General features: G+C 40.7%; 2 protein-coding genes across 2 annotated transcripts in view; one reads left to right on the top strand and one right to left on the bottom strand.

Moving 5' to 3' along the window:
• The window catches only part of LOC114874895 (bifunctional heparan sulfate N-deacetylase/N-sulfotransferase), a 241,748-nt gene extending 232,642 nt beyond the window's left edge, over positions 1-9,106 (bottom strand). The window contains exon 1 of the mRNA XM_029184617.2: positions 8,894-9,106. The gene's annotated coding sequence lies outside the window, so the exon portion shown is untranslated. The remainder of the gene's footprint in view (positions 1-8,893) is intronic.
• A 4,239-nt stretch (positions 9,107-13,345) lies between these two features.
• LOC114874946 lies at positions 13,346-18,050 on the top strand. The gene is made up of 5 exons (XM_029184731.2): positions 13,346-13,740; positions 14,580-14,861; positions 15,695-16,258; positions 16,567-16,903; positions 16,973-18,050. Exons 2-5 carry the CDS (start codon positions 14,655-14,657, stop codon positions 17,095-17,097), a joined length of 1,233 nt encoding a protein of 410 aa, XP_029040564.1. The 5' UTR covers positions 13,346-13,740; positions 14,580-14,654; the 3' UTR covers positions 17,098-18,050.
• The last annotated feature ends 477 nt before the right edge of the window (positions 18,051-18,527 follow it).

The following is an 18,527-nucleotide window of genomic DNA, read 5'->3' as shown; positions in this document are numbered from 1 at the left end:
ACGGTGATCTACGGCCCGGGCAAAAGTTCTTACGATCGTGTGACGCGATTACTCTCTGGCTGCAGACGAAGCTTCCGGCTGCGAGCGGTATTATCGGCCGGGCAACGATAAGGCTAACCCGTTCGTCTTGCGTTCAACGAACGGTTCACGATCGATCGTATTAAAATGTCGCGATACCGATTATCTAAACGCAATGATACCTCAACTACTGAAACCCTCTACAGAACGTCTTATCTTTTCGCGAAGAAATTGGAACACCTAATTTCCTCTCCTCTATTCCACAGAAAATCCAATTTGATCGTGGATTAACAGCACCAAAGGATTTTACTCGACATTTTTTAAGTGAAAATCTTCTTCTTAACCCTCTATTGCATGAATTTTTATGAAGACTTGAAAAAAAAATATATGTCTGTTAGTTTACTTAAAAATGAGTGTGTCATGAAATAAATAATAAAATTTTGTTAGAAAATTGCGCAATGTTCCCACTTGGAACCAACTCAGAGTTATCAGTATTGTCTACTTAATTTACTATAGAACATTTGAAATTTAAATTCCCAATAGAGGGTTAAGATAAATTTTCGTTCGTGTTCGAGGTCCTCCTATAAATACCAAGGATCCGTCCGGAAAGGTCGGCGACGCACGGTACTTAGACTCCATTCCCTCTGTCTCGAGTGGAATTTAGATTTTCGACCTTTCGATAAAAGTTTAATGAAATGAAACACACCAGATTGTATCAAGAAACGAGTAAATCTGGTGTCGAAAATAAGTATCTTGACTTTCGAACCGCACACATCCCAATGGCTTTCATCCTTTCATCCCCTGACACAATTGATCTCTAACAAGATTTAGCAGCCACCTTCCGGTGCACTCGGGATTAATTACAAAGTATCGAAGTAATGGAGAACAAAGTAGCCGGACAAAGTCGCGCGTACCGAGTGCGGGTCTGGACGAAGGACGCAAGGACCGGGCTTCTCTATTGTCTCTGACCCTTGCGGCACCTACCCCCGGGCCGACCATTCATTTCTAACGAGTTGGCAACGTTATCGGTTAGAGCGGACAGCACCATGGCGTGTCCACTGAGACGTTAACACCGATACCAGGCCAGCAAGCTCTCCCGGGGCGTAGAATCGCCGCTTGTTCTATCCGCACGTACATTCACGCGGCGCGGCAGTCGAAAACGGATGTGTGCGAACCGGTGTGTCTCTATATGATACACAACAGATATAACGTCCAATGAGTAACCGCAATACGACCAGTTTAGTCTGGCCGCCGGTACACTCGAGCGATTTTCAAGCTGGTTACAATGGGACACCACTGTACCATGCTGCATCGGTTAACTCGGAAAACCACCCACGGGGCCGACGATGGTGACCGGTCCTACCGACTCCAGTCTCCCTTGCTTCCCTATGTTCCGACGTATACCGATGTTTATGGTCGTTGGCCTCTTTCTCGCCTCGCGTTGCACGCGTCTCGCTTTCCTGACAAATGGGAAACAACCGTTCGCAAGGATAGTGTATGGGCGAAAACCGCAATTCAAAATACGACTTTTAGCAAGTTCGTGGAATTTAATGAAAAAAGAGATGGGGTAAAAGACAGGGAACGAACTAATGCAGGGTGATTCTCTTGCTAATCTACTATGCAGAGATAGAAAGAATATCAGCGGAAGGAATGCAGGTACGATTATCGATAAGTCACACCTCAGGCACACTAATCGAGTCGTCTGACAAAGAAGGAAAATGAGACTTTGTGACAAAGTGCGATGGTACGAAGTCATCTCAAATCTGGGGATAGGCGTGCGAAGTGCTCCCCTGTGCCGTCCAGCTAATATTCTTCCCATCTCTGCACAGTACTCAAATGAAATGGCGCCATACCGATATGAATGGACCCAAGCCTTTTTCTGTTATCGGTATATCGACGGGGGTGCATACTGCAGCTGTGTGCGTAGGAAAGTCCCATTTCAACATTTCTTTCTCGTTGCACACATTTTCACCCCCGTCGAGGTATCGATGGCATAAAAAGGGCCTGGGTCTATTCATACTGGTGTGGCGTCATTTCTTTCGAGTACACTAGCGAGAGAATCACCCTGTAGCACGAACTAATTTAGAGATGGGTTTAGAGGCTAAAAGTACAGGTGTCCACTTAAGATCGAAACTCGCGCGACAGGGTGATTTCTTCAACTTTCCACAAAACGAATGATCATTGCCGAATGCCGATGCACGATGTTCAGAAACCGATCGCTTTCTACTCGAAGCTATTTCGATACGTTTCGAGGCAACCGGGGAAAGAATAAACAGCAGAAATCCCAGGGTGGCGTTATCGTCTGTTGGGAGAACTTCTCCTCCCCCGTCTCGCGTTCTTTTTATTACACGAAAATATCGAAAGGAGCCGGCTAAAGCAAGTAGATAAGTTGGAAGACTATTTTACGAGCGGCACCATATTGCGGATTTTCCGCGGCATGGGAATGCTCTCTTCGAAATCCCCCCCCCCCCCCTCAACGTTATATCGACTTTCCCCGAGCGATCTCGTTCCACGGGATTCGCGCGTTACGGATTGAAAATCTCCGCTCTTCAAAGCGGCTGACAAACGCCGATTCCCCGCGTTATGGATCGTCGGGCAATAGGGAATATTTCGACGTCGTTCAGAACTCGACTCGGATTTAAGGAGACGCTCGAAGAAATTACCTTCGCGAGCCAAAGGACACCGCTGAAAAGTATACCTAGCCGACTTCAAACGTCCTTCTTAACCTTCCCTTTCTCCGTCCAAATAACTCGAATGACGACCTTTCCTCCTATCAAAGAAACTCTCAATTTCTTTCGCAATTTATCTCACAAAAAAAGAACCAAACTCCCTTTGCTTAAAAACGAATCGAGCAAAAGAGATTCTGCGTTATTACACCCTTCGCTTGCTATTGATTACTTCGGAAGATATTAGAATATTAATCCCGTTGAACCAACGATCTCGTCGTACAGTTTCATCGACGTATCTCAGAAAAATGTACACGCTTCGCAGGAATTCTCGCGGGGACGACAAAATCCTGCGGACGAAGATTGAAAGACTGAACTGTTGTCGTCGACGCTTAACGCTGGATCGAGACGCGCGAGAAGGCTGCCGGTGGTTGACGCGAAGATTAAAATGCTGCTCGTACAGCTTACGATCGCGTGGGTTATCCACGGAGATGGATGTTCCATCTCGCTTTCACGCGAGCAGGTAGACTGTTTCGTCTCGCTTTCGGAATTTCACCCGGTAGCTGCTTCTTCCTCTCTGTTCCTCCGTGTAGCCTGACGGAGGTTGGCCAGGCGCCAGGGAACAGCAATATTGTAGCAGCAGGCAAGCCGGGAATCTCGTGACTCGGTCCCGCTGGCATTCCACCTACGCCGACGAGGCTTCGTGTACGGGTGCAACGGTGGAGAACACGTAGAACACGTTGCCGGTATCATGGTGGTGTCTTACTTAGTAAGCACTGGTGCGACGACCGCCGACCGACACCCATGCCAGCCTGATTTATAACCGACCACCTAATATACTGTTTTAAAGGCGACGTTGTCGGAGAGGAATCTCGATGGATGTCGGGAAGCATCGTCCGTGGAGCCACTTCCGGCTCGCAAGGATCCTCTCGCAGGAAGTCGTTATCGGTCATCTCGTGTGCATTAATGCACGCGTACCAGAGGGCGAACGGCCTCTTTTCAACTGGCAACTCGAACGCTATAAAGATGATGTATGCGCCTGGATTTGTGCATACTTAAATCCTTCTTCGCTACCTTGGCTGGTAGGAAAGGAACGATGCATCTGTGATTTTTTAGATGCGAGAATCTATGTACTGTAGACTTTATTCGTCAACGGCTAAATCGAGAATGATCTGTTTTACATCTTTTGTTAATAACATTCGTTGCCATAGAAAGTTCTGGGATTGCAGGAACAGTCATATTAATATAGTGGCCCTGGGCAATCCCACCACTCTTACAGTAAAAATTGTAGACTTTATTCGTCAACGGCTAAATCGAGAATGATCTGTTTTACATCTTTTGTTAATAACATTCGTTGCCATAGAAAGTTCTGGGATTGCAGGAACAGTCATATTAATATAGTGGCCCTGGGCAATCCCACCACTCTTACAGTACTTTTTAATCCTCGAGGTGTTAATGAAGGGTTTCTCGATTTGAAGAAAACTGTGATATAAAATTGACATTGAAGAAGATTTCGACGAACACGAAATGATTTTTAATATTCTCCGAACAATGAACGTATAGAAATGTTCACGGTTATACCGAGATGTCTGGTAGCTCATGCTCGATAGAGCGGAATCGATATCGCGTACCCCAGTTGGAAGGTAGGAACACGTTAACCGTCGCGCGACTCCAAGTTTTTGAATTTCCCCGAGAAATATATTCCGTGGATGGTGGTTTATAGAAGCGGGAGCCGTGGAACAGTCTTTGTTTGCGAAATCTTAAATCGGACGGATTTCTTGTGTACATACCGACGACGCTATTTTCCAAAGTCTCGGTTCCAGGGGTCACGATAGGAAATCGATATTCCGGCGGGGCGAATTGAATCGAAAGTTTCACGCGACTGCGAGACAAGAAACGGCGGAAACTCGATAAACGACAAATCCGCTCGGCCCCGAATCTCCGCTTCGAACTTTAACTCTTTCCCTCTGACGCGCGAAAATGGAAAACGGAACAACGCTTTCGTACATACCGTGCCATATAACGCGATCTATCACCATGTGTGTTACAGATCGACGGAACATATCAAGAGTAACAATTTGTAAAATCGTAACGCGTGTAAATCGTTATAGGTATTTATTCGACGGGCATAAAATACCCTCTGGTAATCCTCGCGAAAAATGGGGATTGGTATTGCAAAAGGGTTAAAAGGTTGATTCCGTTCAAACGCGAACGCGTCCACCGCGCGGAAATCTGGAATCTAAATATTTATCTGCTGTCGCGACGATTCGAATTTCACGACAAGCGAGAAAATCGACGGGGTTCGTTTTTTCTCGGGAAAACACGGGGAGAACGAGCGAAGGGATGAAATCATAATAGGTCGCCTCGAAGACGAGTTGTTACAGCAAACAATATCGCATCGAACAGAGGGGGTGGAAAAGAGAGGCGGTGATGAATCGCGGCGGATAATGGGATTAAGGGCAGATGGCGTCCATTAAGCAATGTGGTTTTAGTCTAATATGATTTCCATGTTCATACGAGCGGCCGTTTTGGCATCGGCGCAGATTGCCACGTACTGGCCACTACTTGTCCACGATAATATGATTTATCTCATCGAGTGTCTCGTGTGCCGCGAGAGAGCCAGCCGAACGATAAATATCGACAACCGGTCGATTGAATAAATCATCGACGATAGAGCAGGAAACGCGGACACTCCGGGCGTGCAGCAGGATTTTGTAAATGGTACTTTCGAAACAGAAAGAGAAATGGTCCTGTCGTTGATCGTCGATGAATACGAATTTCGTCTGTGACAGTGTTAAGGACAGCGAATTAGATTTATCGCTCGGACGAGACATAACGTATCTGCGATATTTTTTAAATATTTAATTCTTTCAATATATAAAATAAGAAACGTAACGCGAGGACTTGAAATTAGTTGCTGGATGAAAGAATATTTTAACCCAAGGTTATCAATAAATAAATTATTAAACTTTTCATATCTTCTCAACAGTTAAGTTTCTCATATTAATCTTCGCGGACTATGGAGAGAATCCCAATTTAACTTCAATTTTGTATTTCAGATTGTTTTCGTTTTCTAAATTTTATTTTGTTTCGTCGTATCAGAGGGAATTGAATTGCATATGAAATGACCTAAATCTTGTATATACTAACAACATTCTCGAGAGTGATTATACCCATGGCGACCCACATTTGAAATTCAATTTAATTGAAAAACTACTTGTTCAGGTCGACAGTTCTTGTAACTCGGTTCTGGTGACCAGAGTACGATCATCAAAGTTACGATAACTCATTTAAGAAGAGTAATCGCAGGGGACCGAGATCAGCAGGAAATACGAGGTGCTTAGAGGCGCATTATGCAGCCTGCAGGTAAATCCAAGTCACTTCCGTCGAAATCTCGTTAACCATTTCCAACGAGGAAATTTAATCGAACGAACCGGTGAACCATCGACTCGGTCCGCGTTCCCTTTGCCACCTATCATTCTCGCTAATTAATTTTGTTTCGTACTTTCGACGATCCTGACTGGCAAAGTGTCCCGCATTTTCGACGAATCGAACCGCAGACACCCCTATCGCATTACACCCGACTTTACAAAGCGACATCAAACGTGAAAAAGACAGGAACGGAAGCAAGCGAGCGTACGTTGAGAAATTTTCGATTAATGGTTAGCTGAAAGCCAGAGGCAAAGGTGGCGGAAGAGGGAAACACGGAGCCGGTGACGAAACGAATTTCAATTGGTTTTTGGTGGAATCGAAACGACCGGTCACAGTTGCGGCATCGTGAGTAATGGCGGTTTGATTTAAACTTTCTCGATAAATGAAATTTCTGTCTGCGCATTCGCGGCGACGATTGATGAGAGGTTACGCGCCACGTTCCATCGGTCAGCCTTCATTACCAACGATTATTTATTTCCTATAATTGTCACCTATCGACGCTTATGAACATCGCTCTGCCCTGTCGGCTAAAATGTTCCAATAAAAATTTCAAACAACTATGAAAATTGTTCGAGAACTTCGCCTGCGATTCAACTAATTAACCGAGACTCTTCGAAAAGCGCAAGTTTCGCAACTTCTGTTTTTCGTTAAAATCATCAAATTGAACTTTAGTCAGAGTTCTAACCACGCTTGAATCGTCGTTTCCCATTCGCGCGGGCAATGTAAACATTCAGAATTCTAGCCTGTGGAAAGGATATATTTATTCATTCATATATTCATTAGCGATATTTTCCCTCTTTCTGTGTCGATGAGAAAGTGGGACAAAGTGTCGCGAAATGAGGAAAACTTATTCACGGGTTAATATTAACACAGCTCGGAGGCCGTTTAAAAGTGAGCGAGCTAAGGGATGCAAACGGTGCGAGTTCTAATCAAACTCGCGTTTCCAGCGACTCGTTAAACGCAAAGCCTTCGTTCCTTCCGTTCGCCTTCGCGTCGAAAAACGCGGGAAAGAACGATTCGCTTATCGGAAATCTTAATCCTAGCTGGCCTATTTCGTTCCACCAGTTTCTCTTTTGCTTATATGCATGCAAGTTTTCTTGCGAGCAAAGTGTTTTGACCTTTCACGATTCCTTGCGACTACGTTTCCCATTTCAAAACTTCGCTCACCACGAATCGAATTTAATAATCGAATAACAGTAGTTTCCACGCCGATACTCAATTAAAATTTTGGCTACTGATTGGAGCCCCCTGTACGATAATTTGAATCTAGATCACAGAGGAAGAATTTCGAACACACTTTACTGCGTTTAAAGGAAGATTTTCAGCTAAGCATGAGCTGTATGCTAAAAACGAGGAAAACAAAGGAAAGACAAGAGAAAAACAATTGAAAGTAGAATAGCAGGCAGTTTGCAATTCATTTTGGACGGCGAGCACGAGCGGTTGAAAAGTGGGAAGAGATGCAGGCTGCACGGGAAACTGGTACACACAAAAGGGAATAGGTAATGATGCACTTAAACGGCTACGCGATTCAAAGAGAAACTAAATATGTCGGTACTATGCACGCTGCTAATAAATACAGGGAATGGCAAACTAGTTGCGGATTCGTGTTTTTAATGAACCGTGTGTCGCGTATCGTTAACTGAAACTTTCGAATCAGCTCTGAAATTCTCCAGTCTCTTAGTGATTAGCATATTCCTCGACTTATCCGTCAATTTTTGCTTCCAATTAATTAAATAATCCTCTAAGAGGTACGGAAGTACATGTACGTACAAGAGTTACTAAGCTTCTGGTAGAATTACTTAACAGTACTTGTTTTTGATAAAAATACAACTCATTACTCAAAGGGGTGGGTGGTAACGCAAGCTGCTTGTTTAATATCGAAAACACGCTGGGATGAATTTGATACTCCAATGAAATAGTTACTTAGTATACTAATATATAGACTGTCTGATCTGCTGTGTTTGTGTCAAGCAAACTATGTTCGGAAAATTACATTCTGGACAAATATACACCGTATGATTAAATTCGTCAAAGGGATGGTATTAATGTTTAGCTTTCAGAAATTTGTAACTTGTACCTTGAATACTTTATATTAAATAAAATACAACTAATCTTAGAATTCAAAGCATTACAGATACGGTAAAAATTTTAATTATAAACTGTATCATGAAGGGTTAAAATCATTAGCTACGAACCGCGTACTAAGACCGCGTATAAATTCAAATATACAGTCACGTGCTGCCACCTGACGACAAAGCATTGAAGAATACTTAACAGCAGATCAGACAGGTTACAAAGGTAGCACAAATATTTCGTACAATAATCATCCCTTCTGAATTATTTCACTAAAATAAAACAATCGCGAAATAGCTTAAATCATAATATATAATATATAATGATCGATTTTAATAACTGTCAAATTAAAATAATTGTTAATCCCTATCAATAACAACTGTATAGAACGATGATAAAAGTGACAATTGTGTCATAGAACATGCCGTAACGATCAATTTCTGTATACAGTATAACATATTAATGACGTTGAAAAAAAGATTGTTTAAATAGTTCTATCAAACTCCTTACAATTAATTCTTATTGAGATTAAATCGTAATTACATGCAATTTCATTTAAAGATATGCTTATAAATGAAACATTGACATGGCGTGTCAAAATCTATTCAGATGTATCAAAAGATCAATAAAATTTCAATTGAGATATATGAAGTTTAATTGTATACACAATTAGAGGGAATATAAAACGATAAATAAACACTTACCTGTCAAGTGTGACAGTCCAAGCACCGGTGAATATTGCAGTCAGGGAAGAATCGGAGTTCACTTTAACACAACGCACAAACACTGTTTTCTCGCACTCATTATACGCGAGAGATGTTCTACGACCGAAATTTGGACTCGAAATACGGTGACACGAGGCACGTAAACACGATCTTGCACCGGTAAGGTTGTAAACGTTCGGAGCGTCTTTCACAACACGAAGTCGCGTGCGCCATGGCGGTCAAACAGCTGTTCACTGGAGGGAGGGTCTACGTACGATTATAAACGAGTCTGTGTGTACGTTTGCCATCTGTTGACTAACTGAAGAAACGCTTCTTTTATGGCGGTGATTACAAATGCCGAGGACAGGATATGCGTTTGTTTTCGAAGGAACATGGTTTAGGGGGTCCCAGTCACTCCCAAATGAGATTACGTCTGCATGCAGAGTGCACAGCCGGTATGATAATCGCACCTGCTTTACCAATCCCTGTTTTACCGTGCATGTGCAATTAATAATTGCATGGGGAATTACCCAAGTGTTACGCTCACTTATTAATGAAACTTTGCCACCTTGTAGAGCTCGTCGCCCTGAACACGCCTATACCCCGTTTTGGGGGCAGACGGCTAATTGTTTAAAAGATATTAACAATTAAAGTTAGTTACCCCTTACATTGAGAAGCATGACAAACTAACACATACAAATACTTAGCTCCGCGGTAAAACGCTTGACTCGCAATCTAGTTGTCTACGGTTCAAGTCGATGATTCACAACTTTTTTTTTCTTTTTTCTTTTTAATGATAATTTGTCTCTTTTTGAATAACTATTACAACTGTGCTATAATCATTGCATTTATTAATAATTAATTAAATGTGCTGAAATTTTTTTGGAATTTAAGTTATCTTTTCTATCCAATCGATATATCGATAGTTTCGATATATCGATAGTTTCGATTAATCGATATTTTCGATGTATCGATAGTTGGATAGATTAATCGATATTTTCGATATATCGATAGTTGGATCGATTAATCGATATTTTCGATATATCGATAGTTGGATCGATTAATCGATATTTCTCTAATACTGACCGTTTTATTTTCATTTTCAATATTGCACCATGAAATTACGCATTAACTTACGCATTATGACTTGAGCTTCGCTCTTGTCGGCCACGTTTTCTTTTTAAACCTATCAAACATACATATACTTCTAATTTCCCTTCGGAGTTTATTTAATTTACAAGACCGAAAAATTATTAGAATAATTATTTGACAAACTTATATTTTGAGAAGACCGCCTAGAACTAAGGATTTTTTTAATTCCGTTCACTGCGCCATCTATACAAAAGCGGCGGAAACTGCTCAACGAATTACCGACTTATCGACTGAACTTTCGACAGTCGGTAATCAACTCTTCGGGAGTCGGTAAGTTAACGAATAGTTTGCGCCGTTTTTATATAGATGCCGCAATGGCCGATGGCTTGAGGTATCAGGGACCCCGTAGCTTAAATGTGCGACCCATAGACTTTATATGGAAAAATTGAAATCTCTGTAACTTTTGACTCCGACCACTTAGCCGCACAAATGCATCGGTTTTGAGCTAATCTCAGCGAGACTTTTCTAACGACATATAAAGTGTATCTCTAACCCTAGTAATTCTCAAGTTGAAAAGGGACACGGACGGACGTCTTTGGGCTTTATATATATAGGATAATTAGTTCCCGAGATATTTAAAAAAAATCGGTCGATAACGTGTTGAGTAGTTTGAGCCATTTTTGTATAGATGGCGCTGCCGCCGAAAACGAGAACACCACCTCCTCTCTGTTCAACGTCAGAAGACAGACTAACGTACTCCAGCGCGAAGTAACTAATATATACCGATTGGTTTCGTATCTGCCAGCTTAAGTTAACAAAATTTTCAAATATTTTACAATACAGTCGCAGTGTTAGACTACAGATTTGACAAGACTGTATGTACATGGCTTTGTTTTTGAGGAATTCTAAATTTGTGTCTAGAGAACAAACATCATTTGATCTATCATAGTATAAATATGTAAAACATTTAGCAGTTGTAACAGTTTTGATTTTTGGCACACCTTTAACAATGAAAATCAATTTAAAACCTTAATTTAAATGATTTGATCTAAAAAATTTGCACACTAGTTACGTTTGTAGAATAAAAAACTTTCACAATTCATTAAAATTAGTAAATCATTTTCTTTAGTTTAATTACTGATTTTAATGATTCAAACGTTACTATGTGAGTTATTTGATGAACGTAACACAGACTTGTGTCAAAAAAACACTGTAGCCTATTAGCGATATAGATCCTAATTTCAAAATACGCGTCAAAAGAACTTAAAATTGAAAAATAAGGCGCGCACGATTCTTCAGCTTATTAATTACTTTGCAGTAATATTATGTTCTCTTTTATCACTGTGCAAATTCAACAGTTGCAATATCTTCTAAATAAAAGATCCAGGTATTAAAAAGCAGTATTTTACATTAACTTAATTATCGATAAGCATAAAGTTTATCGAGACGTTTAGTTCCAACGAATAAAGGAAGCGCGTGAGCTTCACCGAAATACTTTTTAAAGCAACATCGTTCTGTTTCAAGAACAACTATGCTTCCCTGATTGTTCTAAGCGTGACAACAAAAGTAAGTTGCTTAACAACGAAGGCCAATACGGCTGTCAAATGTATCCTTGCATATCATCACGTGCAATCAATGTAATTTATTATGCGTGGAACAATGTTCTAAGCGCGTATCGGAGGGCACGTATTAAGATTTGCGAAGGTGCAGACCTTTACTGTTTTAAGCAACCTTACATTTCTCTCAAACAATCATTCTAATTCTTATTGTTTGAATATCATTTTAGTACTCCTACCTGACACTTTGATGGTCAGTGCCACGTATTCGTGACTTTGATATTTGCAACCGTCAAACAATTGTAAAGTTACGAATATATTTAATAATTCAAAACAGAAGTAGAAAGATTTATGATATATACTGTACGCGTGTAACACTTTAATGCAGCATTTCCATTGCTCCAATAAATGAAAAAACAAAGCTACGAAGATCAAATTGAAAGATTCATCTGCCATCGCACCTGACGCGTGTATTCAGATGTCTTCTCTCTGATTTGTATTTTATGCATCACAATGGACTGTGCTGCATTCCATTCTGTAGCTTGTGCGATATTGTTACACATTACAATTAGATTTACTGCGCGTTAAACTCGATCGTTCGCTGCTTCATTAACTTGTTCCATTATTGTTTTCTCTCAGCTATCCTTTGATAATGAAACGCTCGAATAAATTTAATAAAATCTTTCCTCTTCGGTAACTACGAACTCTTAGTTGACAGATGGAAGGTTAAAAAGATCTGGGATACGATTTCAAACTATCTCCTTTGATTGATTGTAACCATTGTGTATTTGAAACAAAACAATTCACAGTAGATTCCACTCTTTTGTAAATATGTTCCTTTATGAATTTAATGACTTAAAATTGACTGAATGAATGAATTAATTTAAAGTTCAATTGGCACTGATAATTTAATATCCTCAAATGATTAATAAAAAGAAGTTAAAATATGAAATCTACAGTTTGCAATTGTGTCGGGCCTTACTTTCATACGGCACTACAGTTATACAGTCTCATTCATTGCGTTGTATTTACTTACGCCTGGATTTCGTGTGCGTACGAACAGATTAACACACACACTTGTGTTCTACATGGATATCGGACCTTCTGTGAGCAACAGGCGTCACGAATAGAGTCTATAAAGATTATAGGATGAAATGTGCGAGTAGTGTCCCTACTTCGGCACGACTGGCCAGTTTCTGCGACAGTAATGCAATCATCTGTCCCAAGTGCCCGGGACACCTTCAATTTTATCAAAAATGAAACACGCCCTGATAAACATTTTCAGGAAGTAAATTTGGCAATAAAATTTATATCCAAAGATTATGATGCTTCGATATGAATTCCAAGAAAAGGATACATGCCATACGAATATAAAACAGTAACCTGTAAGGTATTAACAGAAAGAATAAAAATTAGATTACCTAGTAATCTTGTCTCTAGTTTATTTTATTGATCGAACTACCTGTACGTATTGCGTCTATGTTTGAAATAAGGTGCAAGGTTTCAACAAAATCATACTTAAGGTACACAAATATAAACACCAATGATTCATAATAATTTCTATAATCAATTCATTAACGTTGGCAAGTTGCAAGCAGTCGTATGCAACTGTGCTCCAAACCATACTCACTAAAATCCAATTAATGTTTAAATATTATCCTTTATTTTTCCAAGTATTAAATCTTAATAAACTCTTCGGAAAATACAAAATTCACTTCGTTGTCTCGGAGCCCCGTAAACAGAACCCTCGAACCGTCCATCCCTGGCGTACAGTCGGTTCTCTTATAAAGGGAACCCACGCTAGACAGAGCCGCATACCACGCCAGCGCGTCGTACGAAGTGCAGGTGACAGTTAAACACGTAATTGCGATCAATTTGCACGCGTGCACGTATCTAAATAAAATTTCTCACCGTTTCCAAGCGGTTACGTTGTCGTTGAACCGCTTCAGCATGTGCAACAAGTTCGAGATCGAGATAGAACCGCGTGGCGTGCTTACACAGTGAAAGAAAGAGCTGTATTCTAGCTACCTGTTTACATTTTACCTGTGGCCATGGAGACAGTTGTCTGACGCTTCGTCGAAGAAATCCATTACATTCGTTCGTCTAGACGTGTTTCGTTAAAAAACGATCAACACAATACCGATCGGTTCGGTATTCTTCGAAGCTACGCCGCAACAGGCATCGATCATCGTGATTATGGTAGGTGCGCTGTTTCCAAGGGGCCTTTCCTTCGCTTCAGATCGAGCCAAGATCGCCGGGCAGGTGACAACGCCTGTTGACCGGTACGATTTTCCTAGTTGGAGAAAGTTCGATCGACCGAGACTTCCTCGAATGTGTAAAAAGAAGAGTACAATCGCCGAGGAAACTGACGATCACCTGTTTAGAGACCGTAGATCGTTCGTGGCGGCTCGAGGCAGTGCTCGAAGCCTCACGATCGCCGGTCTCTTGGAAGTTTACCGTTACTCATCGACGTCGATCGTGGCTCGGTTTCCATTCGCGTTATCGCGGTTATTTCGCGAAACAGCACGTTGCACGAAACAGTGTATTGCATTGAAACCTTCCTTCGCAGCGTTTAGCGAGTCACGACCCTTTTTAACCGCGATCAATTAACCTGCGATTGCCCCTCCCTCTCGCATTCTTCTCATTTAGAAAAAATCGGGGTTACAATCACTGGCAGAATATTGTGATCAATGATATTTTCTGTAAAAATGATTGCAACCCTCTGGAGGGTCGCAACCCTCGAATAGGTTGAAAATCCGAGCATCGAAAGACTGAACATACGAGTCCGACCATCGAAGTTCCTTTTATAGGAATAAACATACGTGGCTCGTATTTATCGATTAAAACGCGGCCGAGATAACCGATAAACATTTTGGGGAAGCTTTCCAAATGGTCTGTGTATCAGATAGGCGCACAGTTCAGTCGAAATTCATTTTACTAAAATTCACAACCGAGGACGAATTGCATCGCCTGAATTATTAATAGTTTGCCTAGCCTTCGCAAAATATTTAGACGGCGGTCTTTTACTCTGTTTACAGTGAAGCGTCGTCGAATGGTCAGACGAGATCGATAAACCGATTCGGTATTCACCAGATGAGGATAATTTTCGGATCATGGCGTTGGCGAAGATCAAAAGTTTCATCGACACCGGCCTGAAGACGGTGTCCACGCCGTTGGATCGGACGGTGAATCTGGAACCGGAAGTGGGCATTAGGATCGTTCATTCGATCAACGAGAAGGCGTTACACGTGACGGTGCTCGGTGCTCGACACTTGCCGCAAAATTTCGGCTTCACCCGTGTCAATAGCTACGTTGTCAAGGTAGAAGAACGTTAAAGTTATAATCTTTAACTGCGTTATCTCGGCTTACGTAACCAGAATAATCGAGCGAAGGTTCTGCGCCCACTCGAGCCCACTTTATTCACTCACGAATCTTCGGAGACAATGCTCGGCTGGTTGTGTGGGAACGGTACGAGCATTATCTTCGTACAATAAAACCATGAAACGTATTAATTGCGGTGGTTAAAAAGAGGTTGAGATTACTCGATGACTGCACTATTGTTAATTTCGCTTTTATCGATTCGTATTGAAGGGGAATACCGAGTTCGATGTATTATTTATTTATCCAAAGATTCCAATCCTATACGAACAATAGATAGTGCTCCAAAAGATTTCAAGAAGAATCAGTCTTATCTGTATTGATTGATTAATTGGAACACATAAATCATACTTCATTTTTGCGATAGCAAGTTAAACACATAAACGTTTTGATTTCGAAAGTTAGTTTTAATTCGAAATAAATACTAGATGTTAGAGTTGCAGGATGCGAAGATCCAAAGAGGAAGTACATAATGTCAGATAATGGAAAACAGGAAGTCTCGTAACCGGTTTGAAGTGTCTTTAAGTTTACATCTTCAAACGATATTTTTCTCAACACTACCTTCATGATGAATGATTATTTTAATTAAACAAAGAATGTAGAAAACCGTGACTGTTACTTGGTAAATGCTAGACAAGAAGATGTTGAATGTCGGCAGCAATTAAGCGGAAACATTCTCGTTTAAATTGCTCTTGGTTACCAGTCACTTTACAATGGAAGCATTAGCTTACGAAAGAACTCGAACAGAAAAGAAAGTAACCCGCTTATGTTGCAGGTGAAGCTGATACCAGGAAAGGAGAAGTTCGAGACGACGTCGAGGAACGAGTCTTGGCCGCAATGGAACGAGGAATTCACGTTCCTTCTGCGGAAAGAGAGCAAGCAGAAATTTGGGAAAACGAAGGTGATCGAGGAGGAGATCAACGGATCGAGATTCATCGTGGCGACTCTGTACGCGATTCTCGAGGACAAGCCGTTGATAGCGACCGATAAAAAGGAATCGGAGAAGGACAAGACCTCGCCTACAGTCAAGGAAACTCCGAAAAAGTCTGGCAAGAAGAAAGACAGCCAAGCAGCCACCTCGGAGAATCAAGAGCCGACGAAGAACAAATTGTTCAGCCAATTCTTCGGCAAATCGTCGGAGAAAAACACGGAAACCACCCCGGTGGAGAGAAGAATGTACGACAAGAGGCGCACGGTGGGTGCAACGACCATTTCTCTGGATCCGAAAAATTTCACTACGAAACCGCCGAAAGCTAAACACCCGGGTGACGTGTCCACGGGAGATATGTGGAGACCACTGCGACCTATCACAAGTGGCATTTCCGGAGCTGAAGAGAGGGTAAATGTCAGCAATGAAACGCTCTCTTGTCATTTACAATCCCGACGAATTTAGTGGACAACCCTTTGCTAAAAATAGCTCGGTATTATTTCGTGAAAAGTCAATTGCCCTCGTGATACTATAAACTATTGTCGATGCATTTGGAATAACTAATAGGCACTTATTATGCTTCGATGCGTTTCGTAGATCTAGATCACGATTACTGTACCCAAGGGTTAACGACGGGTGACCGTAGTCACGCTTAGTACCCAAAGGATTAATGAGCGTTTCAAGGGAATCATATCTAATCGCTTCTTAATGGATTACAGAGGGAGAACAAGAAGGGTCAAGTCGAATTGTCACTGTGCCAGGAGAAGAGCGACAAACGAGAGGAAGGTAGCGAACGACTGGTACTATCTCTGCATCGTCTGAGATGTTCGTTGCAGACGATGCACGAGCACGAGGCCCTCCGAGGTCAGATGTACATAAAGATATCGGTGGTGGACAATGGAAGGGTGACTCATTTTTGGAAAAGCGATCGTTTCGCGCCTTGCGTGTCCATGAAATTTGCACCGGACATGGCCAGAGTGGTGGCGGACAATCCTTACCAAGGAGCTCTAAACGACGTCAGTTTCGTTGTTAAATTTGTCTCGAAAAACAAAATGGGTAAGCTATAAGATTCAGGACTTTTATTTCATTTATAACGTACGAGGAAATATACTTTGATGCTTTCAGGGAAGAAAACCACTGTTGGTCACTTCGTGATCGGACCAGACGTAGGAGGACCTTACGGAGAACAGTGGAAACAGGCTCTAGCGAAGCCAGGGCAACAGATAATGAAATGGCAGGCATTTGAATGAGAAAAGAATTCGAGTTTTCCATCGCGTGTAAACCTACTTTCGCGTTTCTTGCGAATCTTATGAATATCTTAGAGCACGATCGATGATGGGTGCTGTTCCAAAGAACGCTTGGACGACAAAGTCAGTATATTTCTCGCAGAATTAATTTTTGTTTGTTGCTCAGATTTTCTTTCCTCTTGTTGACAAACCTGTACAAAAGTATTTTACGCGTTTCTTTTTTGTACATATTAATCATTCATACAATTGAACCGTCCTCGATTCCGAGGCAGACGAAGAGCCGAATTTCTGCCAGGAATCGGACTAACGGAACCGTCCAATAAAATAAGTGCCTGTCGATATACAGTACTTGGAGTTTGTGAAATTTTTCGTTGCCAACGAGTCCAGTCATTTTTTTTTTTGCAATCGTTTTCTCGAAATGAAGAGACTAAGTTTTTGTGCCAGAAAAAATCCTGACGAAATGATTTTTTAGCGTTAAAGTAAATAAGCCGCGATGTACGTTTGACTTTATATTATTTTAAGCGAAGATTAAATCGTTCAGATAAGATATAAAAGCAGCGAGAAAGTATTTTCTGTGTACGTAGGATCAAATAGCACGTTTTATTACATTTATCAATGTTTATTTGCACTGGTAACGATAAACTTGTTGCTCATCGTTTCGTCTGTAATTTTATCGAGTATTTTTTTTTAATAATTGTACTAATGTGTCGTATGATAAATAATTAGAACTGCGTAAAAGAAGTTAGTATTTGTAAAACATTACACGTATACACGTCTGTTTTTATACAAACACCGATTATAATTCAACGAATATTTTTAAGACTTAAACGGTTACACCAAAAAAAAAAAAGGGAACACTGTATTCAAAATGTTATTAACGCACATATTTGTATAACAGAGTTATATTTTATATGTAATTCATTTGTTGTTATATATAAAGGATAAGTTAAACTATTTTACACGCTGTAACATTTCTAATACATCTTTATTTATTACTATTATGGTATACCTTACAAAATACATAAAAGAGTAATGCATTTCTGTAAGTAATGGTATTTTTTATTTCCCTCCTGTTTAATAACTAACTACACTTCTTGAAAGTATACATATAAAAATATAAAAAGCGACGTCACCTCACGTTAACGCTAAATTCACGATTTTAAAATGGACGGTATTAACAGTCTTATTCATCTTATTCATGAAGTGATATCAACATCAGTTCGATGCATGGACGGTTTAGCAATTATATTTTGTACTAAGCAAATCTAATCTGAGAAATACGATTAAGCATTTTCTTTCGTGTTAAAAACAAATTACATTCTATCGATAAAAATATATGCAATGGTTTGAAGTTAAATATCCATAAAAGAGATATAATAAAATGTACTTTTATAGTATTGTACAGGTGGTAAAAAAAGCCTTAGAAATATTTT

Source organism: Osmia bicornis, chromosome 6 (assembly GCF_907164935.1).
Source record: "Osmia bicornis bicornis chromosome 6, iOsmBic2.1, whole genome shotgun sequence".
In the NCBI taxonomy this organism is placed as follows: Eukaryota; Metazoa; Arthropoda; class Insecta; order Hymenoptera; family Megachilidae; genus Osmia; species Osmia bicornis.
This window is presented reverse-complemented; position numbering and strand designations above follow the sequence as displayed.